Source organism: Prionailurus bengalensis, chromosome D2, assembly GCF_016509475.1.
Source record: "Prionailurus bengalensis isolate Pbe53 chromosome D2, Fcat_Pben_1.1_paternal_pri, whole genome shotgun sequence".
Classification (NCBI taxonomy): domain Eukaryota; kingdom Metazoa; phylum Chordata; class Mammalia; order Carnivora; family Felidae; genus Prionailurus; species Prionailurus bengalensis.
This window is the reverse complement of record NC_057351.1, coordinates 61,240,242-61,263,593: the sequence shown is the minus strand read 5'-3', so window position 1 is coordinate 61,263,593 and position 23,352 is coordinate 61,240,242. Positions and strand designations below refer to the sequence as shown.

The window sequence follows — 23,352 nt, the reverse complement described above, 5'->3', positions numbered from 1 at the left end:
CTCCCAAACTCCAACCTTATTGGAGACGGTATCTTCCCAGCCTGCGTCTGAGCCTCCTTCCCCTCGCTCCTCCCACACCCACAGAGAACTGGTCTCCGTCAGGTGTGGCCCTCTTGGTTTCCCAGTGCCGGAGGCAGCTGTGGAGAGAGAAGCCCAGGAGGGGCAGGAAGGGAGGGAGGGGCAGAGCCCTGGCTGCACGCACATGATTGGATGGCTTGTGCCCTCTCAGCCAGCCCCTGACTAGAAGGTTTCTCAAAGAGACGGTGACCTCGGCCACTGCCCTTAGCTCTGCCCGTCTCTGCCATGAGGCGGGCACCTCCTGGGCAGAGTGGGCCACGGGGGGCCATCCTGAAGCAGCGGTGAGGCGGGAGGAGGCCGTCAGGCCCCGTGAGGGGTGGGGGCGCCATGGACAAGTTCCGGATGATTTTCCAGTTCCTGCAGTCCAACCAGGAGTCCTTCATGAACGGCATCTGTGGCATCATGGCACTGGCCAGCGCCCAGATGTACTCTGCCTTCGATTTCAACTGCCCCTGCTTGCCCGGCTACAACGCAGCCTACAGCGCGGGCATCCTGCTGGCGCCCCCGCTGGTGCTCTTCCTGCTCGGCCTGGTCATGAACAACAACGTGTCCATGCTGGCCGAAGAGTGGAAGCGGCCCCCGGGCCGCCGGGCCAAAGACCCTGCCGTGCTGCGCTACATGTTTTGCTCCATGGCCCAGCGGGCCCTCATCGCTCCCGTCGTCTGGGTGGCCGTCACACTGTTGGATGGCAAGTGCTTCCTCTGTGCCTTCTGCACTGCCGTGCCCGTGACTGTGCTGGGCAACGGCAGCCTGGCGCCCGGCCTGCCCCCACCCGAGCTTGCCCGCCTGCTAGCCCGGGTGCCCTGTCCCGACATCTATGACGGCGACTGGCTGCTGGCCCGCGAGGTGGCCGTGCGTTACCTGCGCTGCATCTCCCAGGTGAGGGGGTGCCACGGCCTTGGCATGGGTCTCCCCTCACAGCCTGGGGTCCCTCTGGCAAGGCCCAATCCCTCGCTTCTTGAAACGGGGCTTTCTCAGGGTACAGTCGTGTTTCTCAATGGATTGGAGCTCCCCAGACTGGGCTGGGTCTCCCCCTCAGACGGAGCTCTTTGGGACAGGGGCATATTTTCCCAACTGAGGCCAGGACTTCTGAAGGCAGAGCCGTGTGTCTTCCCTGGATCAGCACCACCTGGGAAAAGTGATGTGGCTACCTCAGCCCAGAGGCCCGTCCTGTCTCGAGACCCCTAGAGTGGACCCAACAGCTCAGGCAGCCCCACCTTCTCCATCCTGAGCGCCGGCTTAGAAGCCTGGTGTATTTGCATCCTTTTCTTCTTCCAGGCCGGGGCGGTGGCGAGGCAGGTGGGTACAGGCTGGGCCATTTGGGTACATTTCCCTGGCAAATGCCCCCAGTAGGTGCCCCTCTGCTCAGGGAGTGGGATCCGAGGGTCCTGGGTCCCCTGGAAGGGAAGGTTTGGGGAGGGGATGTACTGTTGGGATGCACCCTAAAGGCAAGGGTGGAGGGCCCACTGATGGGCCAGGGCTTGGTCCTCCCCAGCCCCACTCCCTCATCCTCTGCCCCCTGGACGTCCCCCACCTAAGCCCCCAGGCCTCCGCTACAGTCGCTGCAGCACGGGGAGGAAGCGGCAGCAGGCCCTGGCAGCAGATGGACCAGGGGCTGTCAGGGGAGGGGCAGGGGGCCGGGCCTGCCCTGCCAGGGCTAGAGAAACACTCTGCTCTGGCAAGTCCAGACCCCTGGCTCCCCATCTCCGGCCCTCCCGTGGGGCCCGTGTCACCACCACCACATGGATGTCGCACTCTGAGTGTATGAGCTCTGCTTCCCTCCCAAACCACTCCCTCCTTTGTGGACACTTGTGCCATCGTGCCAGGCCTCAGGGCCTGGGGCAACTGTCCCTCCACCCGACCTTTAAACCACTGCATCATAAACCAAAAGGTCCCCCAGGGGACATGCTGCCTGGCCTATAGACATGTTTCATCTGGCCTTCCAAGTGAATTCAAAATTCAATTTTGGAATTGGTCTGAAAACCTCCTCTGAAAACCAGAAATTTTCCCATAAAATTCAGATTTCTGGCTTTACTTAAAACCTGAAGATATCTTGGGGCGCCTGGGTGGCTCAGTCAGTTGAGCGACCGACTTCGGCTCAGGTCACGATCTCACGGTTTGTGAGTTCGAGCCCCGCATCGGGCTCTGTGCTGACAGCTCGGAGCCTGGAGCCTGCTGCGGATTCTGTGTCTCCCTCTCTCTCTCTCTCTGCCCCTCCCCGACTCATGCTCTGTCTCTCTCTCTCTCTCTCTCTCTCTCTGTCAAAAAATAAATCAACATTAAAAAAAATTAAAAAAAAAAAACACATGAAGATCTCCAGCCCCACGGGGTGCGCATTTCCTCTTGGAGCAGCACAGGGGATGCCTGCTCCCCCCCCCCCCCCCCCCCCCCCCCCCCGGACCAAGCACGTGCTCTGCAGCTCCCCAGCCCGTGTGTGCTCTGCCACAACACCAGCTCCAATTACAGGCACTTACCTCGCATCCTGGTCCGGCCAGACACTTCTCTGTGCAGCTGGGGGCTGATCCAGAAGCCCAGGTTAGGAGAGCGTCCTGCCCCGGGCCTGACTGAACTATCAGCAGAGCGGATCTGGCACCCAAGCATCTAGGGCTCTCCAGCACAGAGTCTGAGCAACTGTCTTATTTGTCTCCGTGACCCTTGAGGGCCCAACTCAGAGCCCACACAGAGAAACCTCGTGTAGTGCTAGCTACTGAAAGGCAGACAATGCCAGGAGCCAGAGGACAGGTACCAGACTCAGAGGACGAAGGGTCACTCTGGCCCTGGGAGGTGAACGAGGACATAGTAATAGTGGCTAACAGTTCCTGAGCGCTAAGCACGTACCAGGCTGTGTGCCGTGTATTATTACATTTAGTCCTCGCAGAAACCCTATGAGATATGTACCGTCAACAACCCCATTTTATACGTGGGGAAACTGAGGCACAGAGAAGCCAGACACCTTGCTCCTGGTCAACTGGTAAGGACTGGAGACAGGGTCCAAAGCCAGGCAGCCTAATTCCAAGGTGTGCCCAGCTAACTCCTGTGCACTGAGTGCCAGGCCCACACGTCGGGCATTTTACTCACATGATCCCATTTCTGTGCCCATTTGACGGAAAAGGAAATGGAGGCCAAGAGTTAAGATCATTTGCCCCGTCAGTCCTCTTTTCCCTAAAGGCCCTGACATACAGAGTGCTTTGGGGGTTCAGCCAGGCTTGGGATGCTGGAGAGCAATGCCAGCCGACTCCCTCCTCTCTCCCCTGCAGGCACTGGGCTGGTCCTTCGTGCTGCTGACCACACTGCTGGCGTTCGTGGTGCGCTCTGTGCGGCCCTGCTTCACACAGGCCGCCTTCCTCAAAAGCAAGTACTGGTCCCACTATATCGACATCGAGCGCAAGCTCTTCGACGAGACGTGCACGGAACACGCCAAGGCCTTCGCCAAGGTCTGCATCCAGCAGTTCTTCGAGGCCATGAACCACGACCTGGAATTGGGTCACGCCCACGGGGCACTGGCCACGGCCCCCGCCGGCTCGGCTGCCCCAGCGCCCCCCGAGGGTGCTGAGGAGGAGAGGGAGAAGCTCCGTGGCATCACGGATCAAGGCGCCGTGAACAGGCTGCTCACGAGCTGGCACAAATGCAAGCCGCCCCTGAGGCTGGGCCAGGAGGAGCCGCCGGTGGGCAACGGCTGGGCGGGGGGCGGGCCCCGGCCTCCACGCAAGGAGGTGGCCGCCTACTTCAGCAGAGTGTGAGCTGTGGCCAAGCGGAGAGGCGAGAGAGGGGGTCTGAGCCCATGGCCTCTCAGACCCCCAAACCAGACGGGAAGATGAAGTCTGCAGGTTCTGGGCGGTAGGCCCCCGGAGCAGACCCACATGCCCGGGCATTTACCTGCCACTGAGGCAGGAAATTTGGAGCTGGACGGGGACCTTAGTCCTCCAGCTGTGACACAGCAATATGAGTCAGAAGGGCTCAGAACTGGCTCGTGGGGGGGGGGGGTGGCAAACTCCCACCTGACCAGCCCCTCCCAAGCCACTTCACCCCTGCTTCGCTATCTCCTCTCAGGTTCTACAGCCATCCTTGCTCTTGATTGCTACCGTCTCTGCTCCCTTATGTGCAAGTCTCAGGGAGTGGGGGGGAGGGGGACGTCCAGTCATCTCACAAAGCAGGAATCCTGATTTGGGTCAGTATCCTGACCTGGCTGAGAGTGGGCCGTGAGGACATGGCCCACGGCCTCACCCGAGGTCGCACACCTGCAGTGCTAGGTGATGACACAAGATGCTAGAAGTTCTGTCTACTTAGGGGAAGCCAGAGTGCGTGGTCACCACAGAGGCCACCCAACAACTTGAGTCTATTTATTTAGTGCGGAGCACAAGTCTTCCTGCCTTAGCCATTTGAGCTGCTGTAACAAAATACCACAGACTGAGTAGCTTATAAACAACAGAAATTTACTTCTCACACTTCTGGAGGCTGGCAGTCCAACATCACGGCACCGGCACGGTCACGTTCTGATGGAGGCCATCTTCTTTGTTCAAAGCCGTCACCTTCTCAAGGGAGCTCTCTGGAGCCTCTGGTCAAGGCACTAATCCCATTCATGAGGCTCTGCCTTCATGACTTAAGCACCTCCCAGAGGCCCCTCCCCCTAGTACCATCACCCTAGGGGGTTAAGATTGAGCACATGAATGGGGGTGGGGGGAGACACATTCAGACCATACCACCCTCCCTTGGAGGGGTCCTTGGAGACCACCTGAACACCTCCTTCACATCCAGGTCTTGTGGAAAATCAGACCTCCCCTGAGCTCAGGCACTTAGAAAGAAAGCTGAATTTTTCCCCATTTTCTCAGAAACCCTACTCCCTGGGAAGGGGTCTCTAGAGTGCTAAGAGGCTCTGCCCTGCGAGGGGAAGGAGGGTGGAGGAGTGGAAGGGGACCTGCCTGCAGTGGAAACAGCTCAGGCTCCAGAGCCAGAGAAAACTGGGTCACATGCTGACTCTGCCAGTTACAAACTGCGTCCCTCGGGCCAACTGCTTCCTTTTCTGTGCCTCAGTTTCCTCATCTGTATAATGGGGCACCTACCTGATGGGGTTGTTAAAATCATGAAACAGGTGAAGGGTGTAAAGCACAGAATAGGTACTCAGTATGCAGTGGCTCATGTGTTTGTAGATTTCTGAACCTGACAGCTTATCCGACCCTGGACAGTACGGGGAGGGCGACATAAGGAACTGGAGACACCTTGTCGAGGAGGGAATTGAGGGCCAGGAAGATGTAAGTCCCACTCATCTAGGAATTCATTTTGATCTTGATCCCTACAACATCGCTTTAATAATTTCCCTTCTTCCCAACTACTCTTCCCTCCATTCCCACTTCTAAGACTCAGCCTGAGCTCCTTTCACTATTTGGGAGGAGGACACGCCCAGCCTATCAGGAGGTACAAACGCCAAGGAAAGAGCAAGGTTTTGGGTCAGGCAGATTGGGGTTCAAGAACTAGAGCTGTAGGACCTCACTAAATCCCTCCAAACTTCAGTGTGTCTATGTGAAAAACAGATCTTAAAAAGACCTGCTTTTCAGAATTATGGTGAGGATAAAGGAGGATAACTTTTGAGGAAGAATCTGGAATGGTGTTTGGCACCTGGTAGGATCTGAATAATAACCACTGGTCCTTTCCGTTCATTTCTGCACAGGGACAAGCACAACTCAGGGAGGCCAGTGTGGCACTCGGCAGTCCCACCGTCACAGAACCACAAACGTTGCAGAGATGACACAGGGGGGAACTTGAGGGAGGTCTTTCCCTTAATCATAGGGCTCATCTAGCCTGTCCTTGGACAGGGCTCTCCCCTTTAGAATTCTTTTTTTTTTTTTTTTAATTTTTTTTTTTTCAACGTTTATTTATTTTTGGGACAGAGAGAGACAGAGCATGAACGGGGGAGGGGCAGAGAGAGAGGGAGACACAGAATCGGAAACAGGCTCCAGGCTCCGAGCCATCAGCCCAGAGCTTGACGCGGGGCTCGAACTCACGGACCGCGAGATCGTGACCTGGCTGAAGTCGGACGCTTAACCGACTGCGCCACCCAGGCGCCCCCCCCTTTAGAATTCTTGACCCGTGACTTTCCAGCCTCAGCTTGCACACTCCCACAGATGGGGAGCTCATGACCGCTTTCTGGGACAGGCTGGGCAGCTCTGATGGTTACAAAGGGGTTCTTGCAGCAACTCACCTTCTTGTAATTTCCACCCACCATCTGGTGGTCTGCACACAGAGCCTCAGAGAATCACGGTGCCAGCCCTCCTGAGATGTGAAGCAGTGCCGGGGGAGTTAGCTGAAGTATGGACAGAAGACCCAGTGGTGGGGAGGAGGACCGACAGGTGCAGGGCGGCTCTGAGGGAGAGGAAGGAGCCAGAATAAGGTAGGGAGGCCGTGGCCTGTGCATCCTGCTAGCGGTCAGCATCAGTCTGGTGGCGCCTCTCCTCCAACCCTCCTGGGGCCTCCGTGGCAGCTCCTGTCCAGTGGGGGTCAAGCACAGACAGCACTCCTGACACTGGCAGGGAGGACAGGCCCAGGCAGGATCTCCCGGAGGGCCCCCCTGCCTGGCCCCTGAACTGGTCCCCCTGGTGTGCAGCTGGCTCAGGAGGGCAGGCGCGGGCCAGGCGCTGCTAAACAGGCAGCCCAACTTCCTCTCCTCTTGCACCGCCCTCACCACCCGCCCTCCCCTGCCTGGCGCCTGAAGGCGGCTGTTTTTCCACTCACTGCTACTGCCCGAGTTCCATCCTGCTGTTTCCTTCTCTTCCTGGAGTTAAAACTTCTTAGAAAACAGCGCCAGGCCGGCCCAGGCCCTGCTGGTCTCCAGCTCCCTGCTCCAGTGCAGAAGAAAGCGCAAGACAGCCCGAAAGCACTTCGGGTCAGGGCTGCCCTGCAGGCCCACGCTCCGTGGAGGCTGAAGCCACTGGTTGTCGCCCGCAACTGGCCCCAGGTAAGAGGAAGGGCCCTTCTCTGGGGTGTGCCAGGTGATGAGGAGGATGGGGAGGATGGGTGGGCTGCTCAAGGCCACCGGAGGGATTGTCCTGGGAAGAAAGGCCCCTCCGAGACTCCTCACTCTGGACCCCGCCAGTTGTGCCCCTCCCAGCCTGTCCCACTTTCTGTCCCGACTGCTGTTGTCAGAGGTCCCACCCAGGCCTAGATGTGACCCCTTCCTGGCCTGCGAGACAGGGCCGGTAGTCTCAGCCGATGGCCTGGTTTCTTCTCTGTTCACTACCCCAAGGATTCAGGTATCTTGTACCCCACTTTGGGCAGCTTCTGAACCCATGAAGGCTCATTAGGAAACTTGAAGCCAAGAGGGGAAGAGCAAGAGGGAGAGGAGCCTGCCTTTAACCCATTCATCCCTGGCAACATTATAAACTTTTTCCCAGAGAGTGCAACCGGAGGCCCTGGGCTGAGTGGGAGGGAGTCAGGTCCCTCCTCCTGCTCCTGGCTCCCCACGTGGTCACTGCCGGGGCCCATCTGGCAACCTGGGCAGAGACCAGGAAGGGTGGTGGGTACAGAGGAGGTAGAGAAGGAAATATGGGCAGGTCTCCCCTGCTTTGTTTGCTGCCCACTCCATCCCACCACTCCCAGGCTTCTTCTGGCTGTGGGCTTTTTTTCATCCCCAAATGGGGAGGACATAGGGCCACACCCTGGAATGTCTGCTTGTGTGGGTGGAGCCTAGGAAGGGAGTCGGGACAGAACATGGCTGGAGCCTCAGCCACTTCCTGGCAGGCTGCCAGTACCACATGGCAGAGCAGGCTGGGTATGGGCTGGTGGGGATGGTCAAGCCTTAGCCCATCAAGGCTGCCTGTCCCTGGCAGGCTGGGCAGCCCCCCGGGAGGCTGCTTAGAAAGGGAGGGGTAATGGGTGGGGAATGGAAGGTTCACCAGGGCTCTCTGATGGATGAGCACAGAGCAAGGTCAGGAGGCCAAGAAAACAGAGGACTGACTTAGCTAGACCCACCCCTGTCCACTTCCCAAGCCTCCTTACATCAGGCTCGAAAGTCCTGCCCAGGCACCTCCATACTTTAATGGCCTCGAGCAAGGCACTTACTCCTCTTTAGACCTTAGTTTCCTGATATTTGCAGGAAGGAGAAACATGCCAGGGGCCTCACCTCTGGGAGCCACCCTAAAGACTTGACAGGGTGAGGTAGGGGGTTTCTGACGCAGAACAGTTATTAGGCATCACTTTTACCCCTTTCTTTTCCCCCCAGCACCGCTAAGGAGAGAGCAAGGGCCAGAATGATTTGGCTTCTTTTCACAGATGAGGACACCAAGACCCAAAGAAAAGTCATGAAGTACGTTGAAAGCCAGGATCTCCTAAACCAGTCCAGATGCTGAGGTCTCCAAAATGAAAAGTTCTCATGAATTCTAGGAACGCTGCACCAGGCTTACCACTGACCGAGTCCCCTTCCTCCACCCCACCCCACCCCACCTCACTGAGTCAGGCCCAAGTCCTTTACCAGGTCACCCACTCAGCTGTTATACCCATGGGCTACAGGCCTTGAGGACAAAACCCTCCAAGTAGTCCTAGGTCCCTTAACACATCAGAACTACTTGGAACCCCATATTCCCCAGGGCCACAAGGCCATTCTTAATCCCTCCTTCAAGGGAAGCTTGTGGGAGTAACAAGAACCTGAGTGCCTGAGGCAGACAGACCTGAGCATGAATCTCATCTCTGCCACTTACTTACATGTGACCTTGGCAAGCCCCTCCCCCTCAGGAAGCCTCCACCCTCTCTGCACACACTGGGGATATGACAACACAGTGAGATCCTGACCATGGGCAATGAGGGATGGAAAGCACCTGGCACCTAGCAGGGGCTCAGTGAGCAGTGGCTGCCACCACCCTGTCCACCAGGCCCTGGGGCTCCCCAAGTCTCCTTCCCATCTCACCAGCCTGGCCACACAAGATCCCCCCAAACCCTTTCAGTTTTCAGAGGCACACATTTATCAGTCACTTACTGTCCCACAGGGAGCGCTCGGCCAGCCACTAGAGGGGCTAAGATGACAAGACCTCGCCCTGCCTTCAGATGCCTACCAGCCTGCACGCCTTCTTAGTCCCACCAGGAACCATCGACCCCAGGCTCCGCCTGCACCTCCCCTTGCAGTCGGTCCCCCAGCCGACTCATCACCATGGCAGCCCTGATTGCAGAGAACTTCCGCTTCCTATCGCTCTTCTTCAAGAGCAAGGACGTGATGATTTTCAATGGGCTGGTGGCACTGGGCACAGTGGGCAGCCAGGAGCTGTTCTCTGTGGTGGCTTTCCACTGCCCTTGCTCACCTGCCCGGAACTACCTATATGGGCTGACAGCCATCGGTGTGCCCGCCCTAGCACTCTTCCTCATCGGTGTCATCCTCAACAACCACACCTGGAACCTAGTTACCGAGTGCCAGTACCGGAGGACCAAGAACTGCTCGGCCGCCCCCAACTTCCTCCTCCTAAGCTCCATCCTGGGCCGTGCGGCCGTGGCCCCCGTGACCTGGTCTGTCATCTCCCTGCTGCGCGGTGAGGCCTACGTCTGTGCTCTCAGCGAGTTTGTGGACCCCTCCTCACTCACAGCCGGGGAAAAGGGATTCCCACCAGACCATGCCACGGAAATCCTGGCCAGGTTCCCTTGTGGGGAGGGCCCTGCCAACCTGTCAGGCTTCCGGGAGGAGGTCACCCGCAGGCTCAAGTACGAGTCCCAGGTAAGGCTGTGCAAAGGGAAGTTGTTCCTCTTTCTTCCCTAGGCGACGGCTGGTGGGGAGGTGCTGGGATGGTCCAGCCTTAAAGGCAGAGTCGTCCTCAGGGGCTGAGGTCTCCAGGAAAGCACTAGATTGTCAGCGTCAGGTGTCTGAGCCGGGTAACCTTTGAGTTAGGACTTGGTGAAGCAACTTTTAAACATTAAAGGAATGTTCTGGCTTAGACTAAGCCTCGATTCCAGTCACAGATTAAACCTCTACTTGGGGCGCCTGGGTGGCTCAGTTGGTTAAGCGGCCGACTTCGGCTCAGGTCATGATCTCGCGGTCCGTGAGTTCGAGCCCCGCGTCGGGCTCTGTGCTGACAGCTCAGAGCCTGGAGCCTGTTTCAGATTCTGTGTCTCCCTCTCCCTGACCCTCCCCCGTTCATGCACTGTCTCTCTCTGTCTCAAAAATAAATAAACGTTAAAAAAAAAAAATTAAAAAAACAAACAAAAAAAAAAAAACCCTCTACTTCACCCAGATTGAGCACGAACCCTTGCAAGCTTATGAAACAGTTGCTGTCAGCTAGGAGGTGACACGTTCCTATTCTGGGAAGGACCCCGGCCCAGCACAAAGTCAGCCTTCAAGTGCTGCTGTCATAGGGGAGTCCCCCGAGCCAGGAAGGGGTGTTGACTCAGGACGCAGTGGCTGCTGCCCTGATCCTAGCCTTAGCCGTGGCTCAATTCTGAAGGAGCAGAGGTCAGCCTGGGGAGAGAGGACAAGGGCAGAGACGGGGGCAGAAAACACAGCTAGGAGTATTAACTCAGAGCAGCAAGGGATGAGGGACACAAGGAGAGCACAGGATTTTCTAAACAAACAAATAAAACACAACAGAGAAAGTGAGTTCAAGGGAGTGAGGACAAAGAAGTGGAATCACAGCCATAAGGGCCAGTTTCCCTTCTAGAAGTAGAATCTGCCCTCAGGGGGGTTGTGGCTGAGGTTCGGTTCGGCCCAGCCCAGCCCAGCCCAGCCCAGCCCAGCCGGAGCCCTCTGACCAGCTCCTCCCACTTCCTCCTGGGGCGGGTGAGGGTCTAGGCAGCTCCTTGCCCCTCCTCAACCCTGCCCCTTCTCTGGCCAGCTCTTCGGGTGGCTGCTTATCGGCATGGTGGCCATCCTGGTGTTCCTGACCAAGTGCCTCAAGCATTACTGCTCACCACTCAGTTACCGCCAGGAGGCCTACTGGGCGCAGTACCGCGCCAACGAGGACCAGCTTTTCCAGCGCACGGCCGAGGTGCACTCGCGGGTGCTGGCCGCCAACAACGTGCGCCGCTTCTTCGGCTTTGTGGCGCTTGACAAGGACGACGAGGAGCTGGTGGCCAGGTTCCCCGTGGAAGGCACCCAGCCTCGGCCACAGTGGAACGCCATCACGGGCGTCTATCTGTACCGCGAGAACCAGGGCCTCCCGCTCTACAGCCGCCTGCACAAGTGGGCCCAGGGTCTGGCGGGCAACGGCACGGCACCAGAAACCGTGGAGATGGCCCTGGTCGCCTCCTGAGGGACCGGTTCCCGCACTCTTTGCCAGTGACGGTGCCTGGACTCAAACGGAACTCCACCGCCTGCTCACAGCATCAGAAGGGGATGATTTTTTTTTTAACTTCTTGGGGAAACAGGTCAGAAGCAAGGAACACAAAGCACCCTGGGATGTGGAGAGCTAGTAGACAACGTGGTCTGCTCCGACAGCAAGGCTCGCAGACCTGAAGAAACGCCCTGTCCTGCTGCCACCAAACACTTGGTCAACCGCTTTGGGGAAAAGGCCCTTTCCCAGAACCGAGCCTTAATTAACTATGATGTGGACAACTGCTTACCGGTGGGACTCCCAAGCTGGGAAGCCCCGGCCAGCAGAGCCAGGTGAGCGTGATATCCTTGTGCAGGATATCATGCACTTACCGTATGTGTGATTGCACGCGGATACCTGGCTCAGCAGTGCTCAGCCAGGAAGCTGCCCTCCAATGTAAGCCTCTGGCTTTATTTTATATACTTTAAATTTTTGATAAAGTTGTTCCTAGTATAAACGAGTAGCTTGGTGTCTGCATTATTGGATGGGCTATGCCACAGCAGGCTGGTGGTCACGGAGACAGGCCCAAATCCCATCCCCTCGGGATTGGTGGGGGAGATAGAGAGACTCTGAGCAAAATTAAAATGGATGGAAGGGAGGGCAGGGGTGCAGGGAAAGCCAAATGTTCCCACATGTGGGAAGGCCCTACGGCTGATGATGTCTTGATAGTTAGATTCAGTTATCTGATTTGATCTGGGGAACAGATAAAGCCTGGCCTGTCTCAGATGGAAGATCACCTTAAATTCCATGAGTCAAAAGACCCAACACTCACTCAGGAGGGTAGACTAGCTCCTATAACTTAGTGCTAATGACCAAAAACCAGAATAGCCCCAGCTCTGCCTCTCCCCACCACTCACATATGCCTACCTTTGTCTGATCACCTCCACCATCTCTAAAACCTTTGATGCTCTCCTTGTCCCTGTCCTGCTTCCCAGCATTCAACCCAGTTACTTCCCATAGGAAAGCTCTCCAGTTCTCAGCACATTTAGAGCGCTGCCAAAGAAAACGTTTAATCCCCTTAAGACCAGCCAGAAAAGAACTGGCCTCAACAACTGAGTCTGTGCTGGCTTCCAAGAATTCTGGAACATACAGGATTATTACCAAAGGAGGTGGAGACCACCTTTCTGGGAAATTTACAAGGGTCCCAGGGAGGCGTGGGTGTGGTGGACCCAACATGTCCTCTTTCCCTCAGGTCTCAAGGAAAATCATCCAGCCAATCAATGCCCTCCATCCAAGGATCTCTCCCCATCGGGGTTATAGGGAGACACAGAAAAACTGTGGTCTCCCCAACTCACACAGCACAGCAATCTAGGTCCTCCCCGAGCCTCCTAACTACCCGGCCCCACCACTATTCCAAGTAGGACTTTTTGACCCCATTTCACAAATGAGGCACCTAACTTAGGAGAGTCTGGATAATCTGGGCCTGGTGGGCCTGGGAGGAAACCTCCCAGGTGGTTCATGTCAATCCCTGTGGCTTTCCTCTCAGGTACCCGGGTTCCCCAACTGTCCTTTCTGGGGTCTGCCTTCATCCTCCTGTCCCAGCCTCACTGAGTCCACAAAAGGGCACAAGTGCTAGCTGAGCGCAGGCTGTGGGACTCAGCCTAGGGGAGGAGGCCCACTCCCTGGATCTTGCTGACCCCCTCTAGTTGGACCAAGAGCCTGCTGGGGCCAGAGTGAGATCCTGACCACCAGGTCATCAGAAGTTAGCCCCTCCATTCTTGTCCCCAGCAAACTCCCAGGAAGGAGAGCGCCTCAGCTTTTCTAGGGGTCCAAGAGTCTGCTGCCTACAACCACTGAGCAGCCTCAGAAAAGGGTACAAATGAAGTAAACTAGTACTTAAAATAAAACAAACAAAAAGGCAGTCTAAGAAAGCTCAAGTTCTTTTCCATCCTGACAGAATTACCCTAAAAGGTGCTGCAGAAAAAGCAACACTTAAATAAGAGTCCTCAGACAACACAGCTTTTCAGCCGCCCACACGCCTGAGATTCGCCAGGGCTGGCCCCCTGCCGACAGTGGTCATCTGAGGCCCGCGGGCCACTAGTCCTCCAACACGGAGCTCTTGGCTTCCACGTACTCCAGGGCCTTCGCCTTCACAGCCTGCACGTCCTTCTCAGTGCCGTGTTGTTTCTCATAGTCCAGGTAGCGCTTGAAGAAGAATTTCATTCGCTTGGGAGCCAGGCTGAGATGAATGACCCGCTCAAAGATGTCCCTGTGAGGAAGAGCAAGGCAGCATTTGCCTGTTGGCCCCCGGCCACTCAACTGCTGGCTAGTTGTCACCCACTCGCCCTCTGGCCCTGGAGCCAGGCTGTCTGTTTTCCAGCACTCTCACATCTGTCTTTACATTCATTACCATTTTAAAGTCCTAAGGTGTCCATAGGAAGATAGACTGCCACCCTCTTTCTAGATCAAACACCCACAGGCTTGGGCAAGGCACTAGTTCTTTCTGACCTCAATCCATCCATCCTTAATCCTCTCTGCCTTGTGGAGACACAGGCAACAACAGCAAGCCCATGAACATTCTCTATCACCAGAAGCAGGTACAATGAATTACGCAGGAAACCCAAATTTCCTGACTCCGACACCAGGACCAGCCTACCACCCACCCCAGGTTCCAGATACAGAAAAAGAGGTTGCAAAGTGAATGCCACAGGACCTGGTATGTCATGTCAAAGATGTTCTTCAGAGAGTGTAAGAGAACCGGGGATCCTGGAAACTGACTGTGGGGCTAAAACTTATCCACTTGGCCAACGTCCCCCAATCCCCACAGTTAAATCAGCCCCGATCTGTCTTCCCCTCTCACCGGACTTCCTTCTGGCTGCCATGCTTAATGGTCATGTCGATGTAAACCGACCAGACATCAGTGCGCTTTGGGTAGGTGCTCAGTGTGTTCTCAAAAATGGCTTTGGCCCGTTCCGCATCCCCTAGCTGGAACTCCAGCTGGGCAAACTTGGCAATCACATCCACATCTGCAGGGAGAGGACAGCTCAGATACACAAAGCGGACAGACCCCTCAACACAGCACAATGTGCTACATGTCAGACACCGTCTGACCCCTGACTCCCTGCTCCCAGGTTCCAAGATGACAGTTGGGACAGTGGGGCAGTTTAGGACCAAATACACAGACGGGTACTGATCTATGACTTCCACTGGAGAGTCTCTCTGGGCCCAGTAGGGAGAGGGGGCAGGGGCAACAAAGTTAGCACTAATTGTTTTTTGTTCCTTCATCTTTGAAGTTTAGCATCTGAAATGCAACACATGGTTACGTCCATGAGCATGTAATCAATAGAAAAATAGTTATATGCCCTCCACTAGGCTTTCCCAACACCACACCCCCCTCAGAGAAAACCCCCAATCCCTACGTCCAGATATCAGAGAGCCTAATGTGATCCGGAATCAGGCTGGAAGGTGGGGCGAACACTCACGCTCTTTATTGGGCAGACACTCGAGGGCTCGCTGCATCACACGGTGACTGGCCCCAGCCTGGCCCCTCCGCAGAAGAAAGGCACCATATTTGATCCAGACAGATTTCTCCTGCCTGAATCGCTTCAGCATCCGGTTGTAGAGCTCACCAGCTTCCTGTGGGAAAGAAAAGGTAAGCTACAGAGTGTGATACAACAGAGACAGGCAGCAGCTACGCTCATGACGGGCTAGACGCAGCCTCAAACTCCAGTCACTGTGCAGGCCCAATTCTAGGTGCCTGAGGGAAGCAGAGAGGCTCACAGAACACATGAAGGAGCCTTACAGGTGGGGAGTCTCCCTATCAATCCTGTGCTGCATGGAAGTCCAAACAGGAGAAGAGAGAAGGTGAGAACAACATGGGGGCACAGGAGAGACAGAACAGGGACACTCCGCCGAGCTGCTGCCTCGTGGCTGTAAACCCAAGGGATATACACACACCAGGGGTCAGCTGTCCCTTCACTTCCTTCCGCTGCCGGCTGCAGTCCTAAAGTGGAAGGGGGAGGAAATGACTCCGCCCACTTAGAAGCCAAACAAGTTAGGGCCCAGATGACACATAGCAAGCCTGTGGCAGGGCTGTATCCAGAATGGGGGAATTCATCCCTGTGACTTCCCTGCTGCCTCTGTGACTCCTAGGAGTTAGTTTCCGAGCTGCTAAGGACCCTCCGGCAGCGGGCCACCCAGATCAGACTCCTACCTGGAATTTCTCTGACTTGGTGTAGATGTCAGCCAGATGGAGAAAGACCTTGAGAGGCTCGTTGTACTGCACAGCCCGCTCAAAGACCTTGGTCAGTGACTCTGGAGAGCCGTACATGTTCTCTAGATTCAGCAGAGCCACCCATACATTCAGCTTCTCCTGCTCCTCTCTGGAGAGAAAGTCGGCACATGAGCTCCATCACCTCAGCCCAAGAAAGCCCCCACTACTGCCCAGGGATGCAGACTGGAACTATTTCTTCGTTCCCTGGCTCTATCCACATCCTCAGTTTTCCAGCCCCTAGTGAGAACCCTGAGAGGCCCAGTCCCCACTGCAGCTCACACAGAAGCAGAACGCCAGCCCCTGACTGTGGGGGTTCCCCTGGCATCTGCCTCCATTCCTAGAAAGGAAGCCCACGAAATCTTAAACTGGCTAGATGTTTGGGCAGGAAGGAGCAGAATCTTCTGGTCTCTCTCTCCAAACTAAGAGAATGAAGCAAAGGATCACCATCCCTCCTCTTAGCTGTCAGAAAACTGACTCTACCCTGTGCCTGGAAACGGCCACCGAGAGTGTCCACACCCAGGTACGTGGAGTTATTTCCCCTGTTCTACTTCTGCTCCAAGTTAGGCCCCTTATTTCAGTGTAGGGACTCCTGTAAACCCTTAGCCACTTCAGTGAAGGAGACTATAAAATATTAATGAGCAGATCTGTTTCACAGATGGCGCAGCAATGAGACAAAGCCTGGGAACCCATGGGTGAGGGTGGCGGGCACCCAAACTGCTGTCGGCCTGCCGAAGAGGAAATGACCCACAGGCGGCAAGCTCTGCAGCCGGCGGAGACACAGCCCTCCCTTTCAAGAGCCACCCCCCCACCAAAGCAGGAGGACAAGGCCGAGACCTGAAGGAAATGGTCTTGAGAGCCCTCTCAGCCACGGCCCGGGCCTTCTCGATCTCTGTGGCCTGCAGGTGGAAGGCCATGTACTGCAGCCACAGGATGGAGCTGTTGGGGGAGCTCAGCAAGAGTCGGTCAAAATCATCTGCGGACTCTGGCTGTCGCCCGGGATCCATCAGTGCCTCCTCAATGCGGGACAGCTCTTTCTCTGCCTTCTGCTTCTCCAACATCCTTTCCTTCTTGCTCCTCTTCTGCTACAGAAGGCACAAAAGTTAGTGAGTAATCTGCTCCTCAGACCCTTGCAGAGGTCTGCAGATGAAGCCAAGAGTTGGCAGGGCAGTCAGTGAGCTCTGTAAATACTCCCCGGCCTGAGATTGCCCTGCCCTGCCAGGAGGGACACCCAGGCCAGGAGAGAGCAAAGAGAGACTAGCACCAAGGGGTCCCCTGCAATATACGACACCGTGGACTGCTGTGGCTTGTCGTCCTCCTCACTGTCTGAGCTCTCTCCTCGAGGTGGTAAGGCCGGGGTCAGAGAGTCTAGCCCCACGTCCCAAATGAAACCGGAGGACAGCTGTAGCCGGGGCACTTCTGCTGGCCTGGTTGGCTTCCCCTGAAGGAGCACAAGAGGTGTGTGAGGAAAGCACTCAGCTCGGGCTGCACCCTGTTCCGACCCCATCCCACCTGGAGGAGCAGGGGCTCCCACCAGGCCCAGAGACCCTTGCTCCCTCCCAGGGCCAGGCTAGGCCCGCTCCACTGGAGAAACCATAGTAGTGATGTGAAAGCTTTTCTTGTAAATAGATTTACTTAGGCAATGAGCTTTTAAGACATATGTATGCAAAAAAACAAAAAACAAGAAAACAAACAATCCACCACCACCAGCAGCATACATATGCATACATATGTACACATCTGTGTATAAAGTGCCATACACGTGTAAGGAGATAGTAGAGCCAAGACAGAGAGATGAGAAGCGTTCCGGGTTGTAGGGATCTTAGTACCTACAGTCTGGGCAGCCCTTCCTCAGTCCTAATGGTACTGTCCCCATCTTTCAGAAGGGGATGCAGGTTCAGGAAAGGTTAAGCCTCCCCTTTATCTGCCCATCCCACTAATTTAATTCAGCTCCACTCAATAAATACTGATGAGAATTTCTTTTATGCAGCCCACTCCTTGGATAAAGCAGTGGCCCCACCTGGTCATATTTTACAAGAAGTGAGAGAAGAGGGTGGGCCGGAAACTGCCCAGCTCGGAGGCAGGAGACCAAGGGCTTCCCTCCCCAGGGCCGCCTCCTCTCTCCATCAATGCTGACCCTCACCTTGGGCAGCACACTCCTCTCTTCCACCTCCTCTTCCCCTTCCCGATAATACACTTCAACACCACTGTCGTCTTCCTCTGACGGAGCAGCTTTCTTCTGCTTCTTCTTCACTCCTTCCTGAGATGACAAGAGGGAAAGATGGCAAGCCACCCTTCCCGCCCAGGGGAACCCGCTGGCGGCCTGGGGCAATGCCCCCTCCTCTGCCCCTGCTGGCACCATCCAGCGCCCGGCTCCAAAGTCACACTGCTCTCGGTCTAAGAGAAGGCCACGTGGCGTCTGGCTGGCTCTGAAATGCTCTCCTGTGCCCGTGAGGGAGGCCATCCTCCCTGAGGGACGTACCTGTTCACTTGCAGGCTCCCGGCGCGGCCGCTTGCCCTGCTTCTTGGCCTGCGGTTTCTGGGACTCGCTCTTCTCCTTGCCAGGTGGCCGCACTGCCTCCTGCCCTTCCTCGTTCTTCTTCCCTTTCCTTTTCTGATTCTTCTTCTTCTGCTCTTCTTCTCCTTTATGCTCTTGCTCCTCTGCCTCCATTTTCCTCTCCTCTTGCTTTAGAAGTGGCAGTCCTAGGGAGGCGGGAAACACGTCCGGCTTCCCAGTGTCACCGGGGAGGAATGAAAGCTCTACCAGGTTCTTCTGGCGGTTCAGGCTACAACAAGGAGGGAGGACAATGAGGACAACAGAGGACAGCGGGCTCGGCAAACAGGCCTTTCTCTCCAGATCGGTCCAGTTTTCCGGGCCTTGTCCTACCTACTTGCAATCCGTTCAGTATTCTTTGGAATGACCTGTGCATTTTACCATGCTGAATAGTAAAATACAGGGGGCAGCTCTGATGTCCCCTTACCCTGTCCCCAACAAGTGCCGATGCAGAGAAAAGTCTCCACGTCAACTTCTAGGAGCTGAGGCTGGGGCGGAAGTAGAAGGCTCCAAACAATGGGATTTTGTTCAGCTGAACATTGCACCAACACTACCTAAGGCGTTAAGTCTAGTTTACCTCTTGAATCTCCTGCCAGGACTCCTCGGAAAAGAGGGCGTATGGGGGTGGGGAAGACACCTACCTCAGGACCTTGGCTGTAAGCAGCTTCCCTTCCGGGAGGTATCTGTTATAAAGGGCTTTCTTGGACGGGCTGTACTGGGAGACATGTGGGTATTGGGCCAAACCCACAACAGAGGGGCCGAGGCTGACAGGAGAGAGACAAGAGTTGTGTGGTCACAGGGGTGCCTGGGTGGCTCGGTCAGTTAAGCATCCGGCTCTTGATTTCAGCTCAGGTCATGATCTCACAGTTTGTGAGATCATGGCCTGCACTGGGCTCTGTGCTGACAAGCATGGAGCCTGCTTGGGATTCTGTCTCCCTCTCTCTCTGCCCCTCCCTGCTCACACACTCTCTCTCAAATATAAACAAGCATTTTTAAAACATTAAAAATAAATTAAAAAAGAAAAAAGAGTCCTGTGGTCATAAATACAAGAGAGTCCCAGCCTAGCCTAGTGCCTCCACTTTCCTAGGGACCCAAGTTGTGACAAGGATTTATGACACACACAAGTTCCTGGCATTCACAAGGATAAAAAGAGCTAGAAAAAACTATCAGGCATAAATGAAGATGGGACCGAAGGGCATTTTCCATCCCACACCAGAGCACCACAATGCATCTATCACGAATGGCCAGAGGAGATGAAAATGGGGAAATCGTAGCAGAGAACGCTGTGCTATCTGCTGGTTGTGAACGTCATGTGATTTCACTGAACAGTTACAAATCACCATCAAACACCAAACCAAAGGAAAACCAAATGAACTGAAAACTGAAATTGGACATGCCATGCTCTTTGGTGTCCAAAACACCAGTAAGAATAATTCAAAACGCTTTTAAAAGTATAAAACATCTCAGAATTTACAAACTGGTGGGAACTCATTGACTCCCCTTCCTTCATATTGTCTCCAGAGGAGGTGACCAAGGACCACCACAGACCACGGACCAGCACAGACCGGGGAGGGAGTCACATTTGGCCCACGCCCCCACGCTCCACCTCACTCACCCAAAGAGCACACCATGCGGCTGGACAGACTTCACATAGCCCCTCAGGAGCTGCCCTTCCTGAATATCCTGGATGGAGTTAATCTCAGCATCAGTTATTTTGCTCTTCGTCTCCGGGTTTGTCCTAAGAATGAAAGGCTTATTATGTACACATACCTCAACCCTCCCTTTCCCATCCACTCCCAACTCACTTGTGATAATCAAACTCTACACCCAAGAATACAACTCTGGACCTGACTGTAGGATATGACAACCTCAGAGCCCAGCCCCACTCTCTCCTGAAGGCCTGTCAGCCTTGGCCTCTGAAACATCCATTTCTAACCATGGAACGAGCGGACTTCAGGCCAATCCACTTCATGACATGCCACTAACTACGGAACCCTGGGAACCAGATCATCTTCCCTTTCCAGGGCCACTGTGTGGCCACCTTGAATACCACATTCAGATGTCTGAACCTTGCCCTGGGCAGCAAGAGTCTGAGCAGACACGTTCTTGTGGCAATGTGAATGGCCACAGCTTTTCTGGATAAAGATGGGGCCAGGTAGAAAGTGCACAAGCAGAGAAGAAAGGGGGGAAGCCCAAAGTTCTGTGCAGCCTTTCCTCAGTGCCCTCCTTGTCTCCACCACAGACACTCACCTAGACGATCGCAGCGACAGAGTCAATACGTGGTCTGTAGCAGACAGGACGTAACACCTGGAATGAGAGCAAAAAGAGATGTTGACTTCTCAGCATCCCAGGAAACAGCAGAGGGACTCAGCCTCCTGTCCACAAGGCTGACCAACAAGCAAGAGTGAGGGGACATGACACCTGGGCTCTGTTCTTCATTCTGTCAAGAACGTGCTGAGGGACTCTGCACAAGTCACCTCCCTGAGCCTCAGTTTACTAGTCAATCACTACCTACTCTTCTTACTCAACAAAGGTGCTGGGAGTAGAAAATGAGAAGGGGCATGGAGCCCTCGGGAAGAGACGCAGAGCCATGTGGTGGGTACTCAGGAGGTGTCAGCAGCCTGACACTGGGTCCTGGCAGTGTGCAATCTCAGCCACTAACCACCGGAAACCATGACCAGTGACGACCTAGGTGTTAGGGCAGGATCACGGCAGCAGATCAGAGGATAACAGATCAATGAGTCTTAAGCAGGGGAGGCTTCCAGGAGGGAAAGCAGAGTTTACTCTTTGGTTAAGGTTTCCAAACTTCGTTCATTGAAAACAGCACTTAGCAACCCAAAGTTGCAGTTTCAAAATATAGAATCTTAGCGGTAGAAAGGATCTCAGCAACAGTCCAAAGTTTTCCCATGACACACACCTGCCTCCTAGCCCACAGCATCCTCATTCCCAAAGCAGAGGGGACCTTGAGGGATCATCTACATTTAGGCAATTAATTTATTATCCACATGGGACAGATAAATCACAACTGAACGTGATTCACAGGTTTGGCTACAATAAAATGTATTAAAATTAAATACTTTGCTAAAAGTCACATCTGCATTTTTAAAAAATGTTTATTTATTTGAGGGGGTGCAGAGAAAGAGGGAGACACAGAATCCAAAGCAGGCTCCAGGCTCTGAGCTGTCGGCACAGAGCCGGACGTGGGACTCAAACCCATGAACAGTGAGATCGTGACCCGAGCTGAATTCGGACACTTAACCAACTGAACCACCCAGGCACTGCCACACCTGCATCTGTAAGCCCAAGAGGCAAAGCAGAGATGACCCTGGATTTCTCATTCCTTTTCTTTTCCTAGGCCCTGGCTATCTCTGTGCTGTTTAGCTCAGATAAGTGGTTGTGAATTTATTATGCAGGTGCTAGTGGCTGGCACACCTGAGGTGGGAAAGAGCATTATGACTTTCCAGCCCGTCTCCTCAAGGCCTCTGCTCCACTGTTAGTCAACTTGGAGTCTCAGAAGTCTGTACTATGTCAGGCCGAAGTCCGCCTCTTCAATGCTAATTTATTCGCCCTATCAAATGACTTTAAAACTCTGAACCAGGCTCATTTTAGTGCACAAAAAATACCCCATAAAGCAGCTCCCAACTGCAAAAGGTTACTACCTTTCTGCAGAGAACACCTATAGATCAATTTTTTTCTCATTAAAAAGATGAATGCTTCAATAGGAAAACAAGCAAGCCACTTGGACAAGCAAAGAAAGCCAACCAAGAGGGAAAATGACAGAACTACACACCAAAATGAGAGATCAATTTTTGCCTAGTCAATGGCTGAGACTAAATATCAAGAATAGCCAGTTTTGACAGGGATGTAAGAAATAGTCATATTTATTGTTAACAGGAATGTCAATGAGCACAGTCTTTTCAGAGAGCATTTTGGCAAAATGTGTAACATTGTTTGGCCCATTAATTTTACTTTTGGGAATTTACTTCACAGATATACTTGTGTTCGTGTCCAAACATATGCACAAAGATACTCACTTCAACATTACGTCCATCAACAGAGGTTTAGATAATGACTAAATAAATAAATAAATAGAAAGAAAGAAAGAAAGAAAGAAAGAAAGAAAGAAAGAAAGAAAGGAATACCAAGAAATGTTAAAAATAAGGTAAAAGAACAAAGTAAATTTAGATATACTAGCACAGGAAAAGAAAAAAGTCCATGATAAACTGCTATGAGAGAACAAGCAAGTTGCAGACTATATATCAAATGAAATTCTATTCTTACATAGAAGAAAATTATACCTACAAAGTCCTGAAGAATAGAGACCAAGGTGTATAATGGTGAAAAGTGGTGGAAAAAGAGGGGAGCATCAGAACTTTTCTTCTTTGGGGCACCTCGGTTGAGCGTCTGACTTTGGCTCAGGTCATGATCTCACATTTCATGAGTTCGAGCCCCACATCAGGCTCTCCACTGTCAGCACAGGGCCTGCTTCGATCCTCTGTCCCTCTCACTCTGTTCCTGCCCCACTTGCACTCTCTCAAAACAAAACTGGTCTTTTTTTTCATACTATTTTTTCTGGTACAAAATCACCTATCACATCTATACTTTCTTTCTGTCTTTTTTTTTTAAAGAGAGAAAGCAAGTGAGTGCGCAAACTGGGGAGAGGGGAAGTGGGGGGGTGGGTGGCAGAGAGAGAGAGAGAGAGAGAGAGAGAGAGAGAGAGAGAATCTTAAGTAGCCTCTGCACTGGGCTCGGAGTCCGACACAGCCCCTGAGCCAAAATCAAGAGTTCAGACAGTTAACCAACTAAGCCACCTAGATACCCCTCACATCTGTATTTTTTAAAAAGAGAAATTTAGGGGTGCCCAGATGGCTCAGTTGGGTAAGCGTCCAACTTCGGCTCAGGTCATGATCTTGTGGTTCGTGAGTTCAAGCCTTACATTGGGCTCTGTGCTATAGCTCAGAGCCTGGAGCCTACTTCAGATTCTGTGTCTCCCTCTCCCTGTCCCCCTCCTCCGGTCACACTCTCTCTTCCTCTCTCAAAAATAAATAAACATTAAAAATAAGTAAATATATACGTAAAAATTTAAAAAAGAAATCTAGGGGCGCCTGGGTGGCGCAGTCGGTTAAGCGTCCGACTTCAGCCAGGTCACGATCTCGCGGTCCGTGAGTTCGAGCCCCGCGTCAGGCTCTGGGCTGATGGCTCGGAGCCTGGAGCCTGTTTCCGATTCTGTGTCT

At 54.0% G+C, this 23,352-nt stretch overlaps 3 protein-coding genes across 6 annotated transcripts in view; 2 read left to right on the top strand and 1 right to left on the bottom strand.

The window, feature by feature from the left end:
- The first annotated feature begins 383 nt into the window (after positions 1-383).
- CALHM1 (calcium homeostasis modulator 1) lies at positions 384-4,523 on the top strand. Its single transcript, XM_043598174.1, has 2 exons — positions 384-957; positions 3,336-4,523. Exons 1-2 carry the CDS (start codon positions 406-408, stop codon positions 3,816-3,818), a joined length of 1,035 nt encoding a protein of 344 aa, XP_043454109.1. The 5' UTR covers positions 384-405; the 3' UTR covers positions 3,819-4,523.
- Positions 4,524-6,561: 2,038 nt separating this feature from the next.
- CALHM2 (calcium homeostasis modulator family member 2) lies at positions 6,562-11,814 on the top strand. Of its 3 annotated transcripts, none has more exons than XM_043597423.1 (4): positions 6,562-7,027; positions 8,291-8,374; positions 9,051-9,766; positions 10,878-11,814. In XM_043597423.1, exons 3-4 carry the CDS (start codon positions 9,212-9,214, stop codon positions 11,292-11,294), a joined length of 972 nt encoding a protein of 323 aa, XP_043453358.1. In that variant the 5' UTR covers positions 6,562-7,027; positions 8,291-8,374; positions 9,051-9,211; the 3' UTR covers positions 11,295-11,814. The 3 variants fall into 3 exon arrangements, with proteins under 3 accessions (XP_043453358.1, XP_043453360.1, XP_043453361.1); XM_043597425.1 differs by having other exon boundaries at positions 8,291-8,418; XM_043597426.1 differs by lacking the exon at positions 8,291-8,374 and having other exon boundaries at positions 6,568-7,027.
- Positions 11,815-13,218: 1,404 nt separating this feature from the next.
- The window catches only part of PDCD11 (programmed cell death 11), a 43,371-nt gene continuing 33,237 nt past the window's right edge, over positions 13,219-23,352 (bottom strand). Inside the window, exons 26-36 of one of the 2 annotated variants that reach the window (XM_043597419.1) lie at positions 20,369-20,425; positions 19,734-19,856; positions 18,760-18,882; positions 18,047-18,350; positions 17,708-17,824; positions 16,856-17,005; positions 16,402-16,649; positions 15,508-15,676; positions 14,777-14,930; positions 14,155-14,320; positions 13,219-13,563 (exon numbers count right to left, since the gene is read on the bottom strand). In XM_043597419.1, the coding sequence (XP_043453354.1) occupies positions 13,392-13,563; positions 14,155-14,320; positions 14,777-14,930; positions 15,508-15,676; positions 16,402-16,649; positions 16,856-17,005; positions 17,708-17,824; positions 18,047-18,350; positions 18,760-18,882; positions 19,734-19,856; positions 20,369-20,425 (1,783 nt within the window). In that variant the 3' untranslated portion in view covers positions 13,219-13,391. The remainder of the gene's footprint in view (positions 13,564-14,154; positions 14,321-14,776; positions 14,931-15,507; positions 15,677-16,401; positions 16,650-16,855; positions 17,006-17,707; positions 17,825-18,046; positions 18,351-18,759; positions 18,883-19,733; positions 19,857-20,368; positions 20,426-23,352) is intronic. The other variant, XM_043597420.1, reaches the window with a different exon arrangement.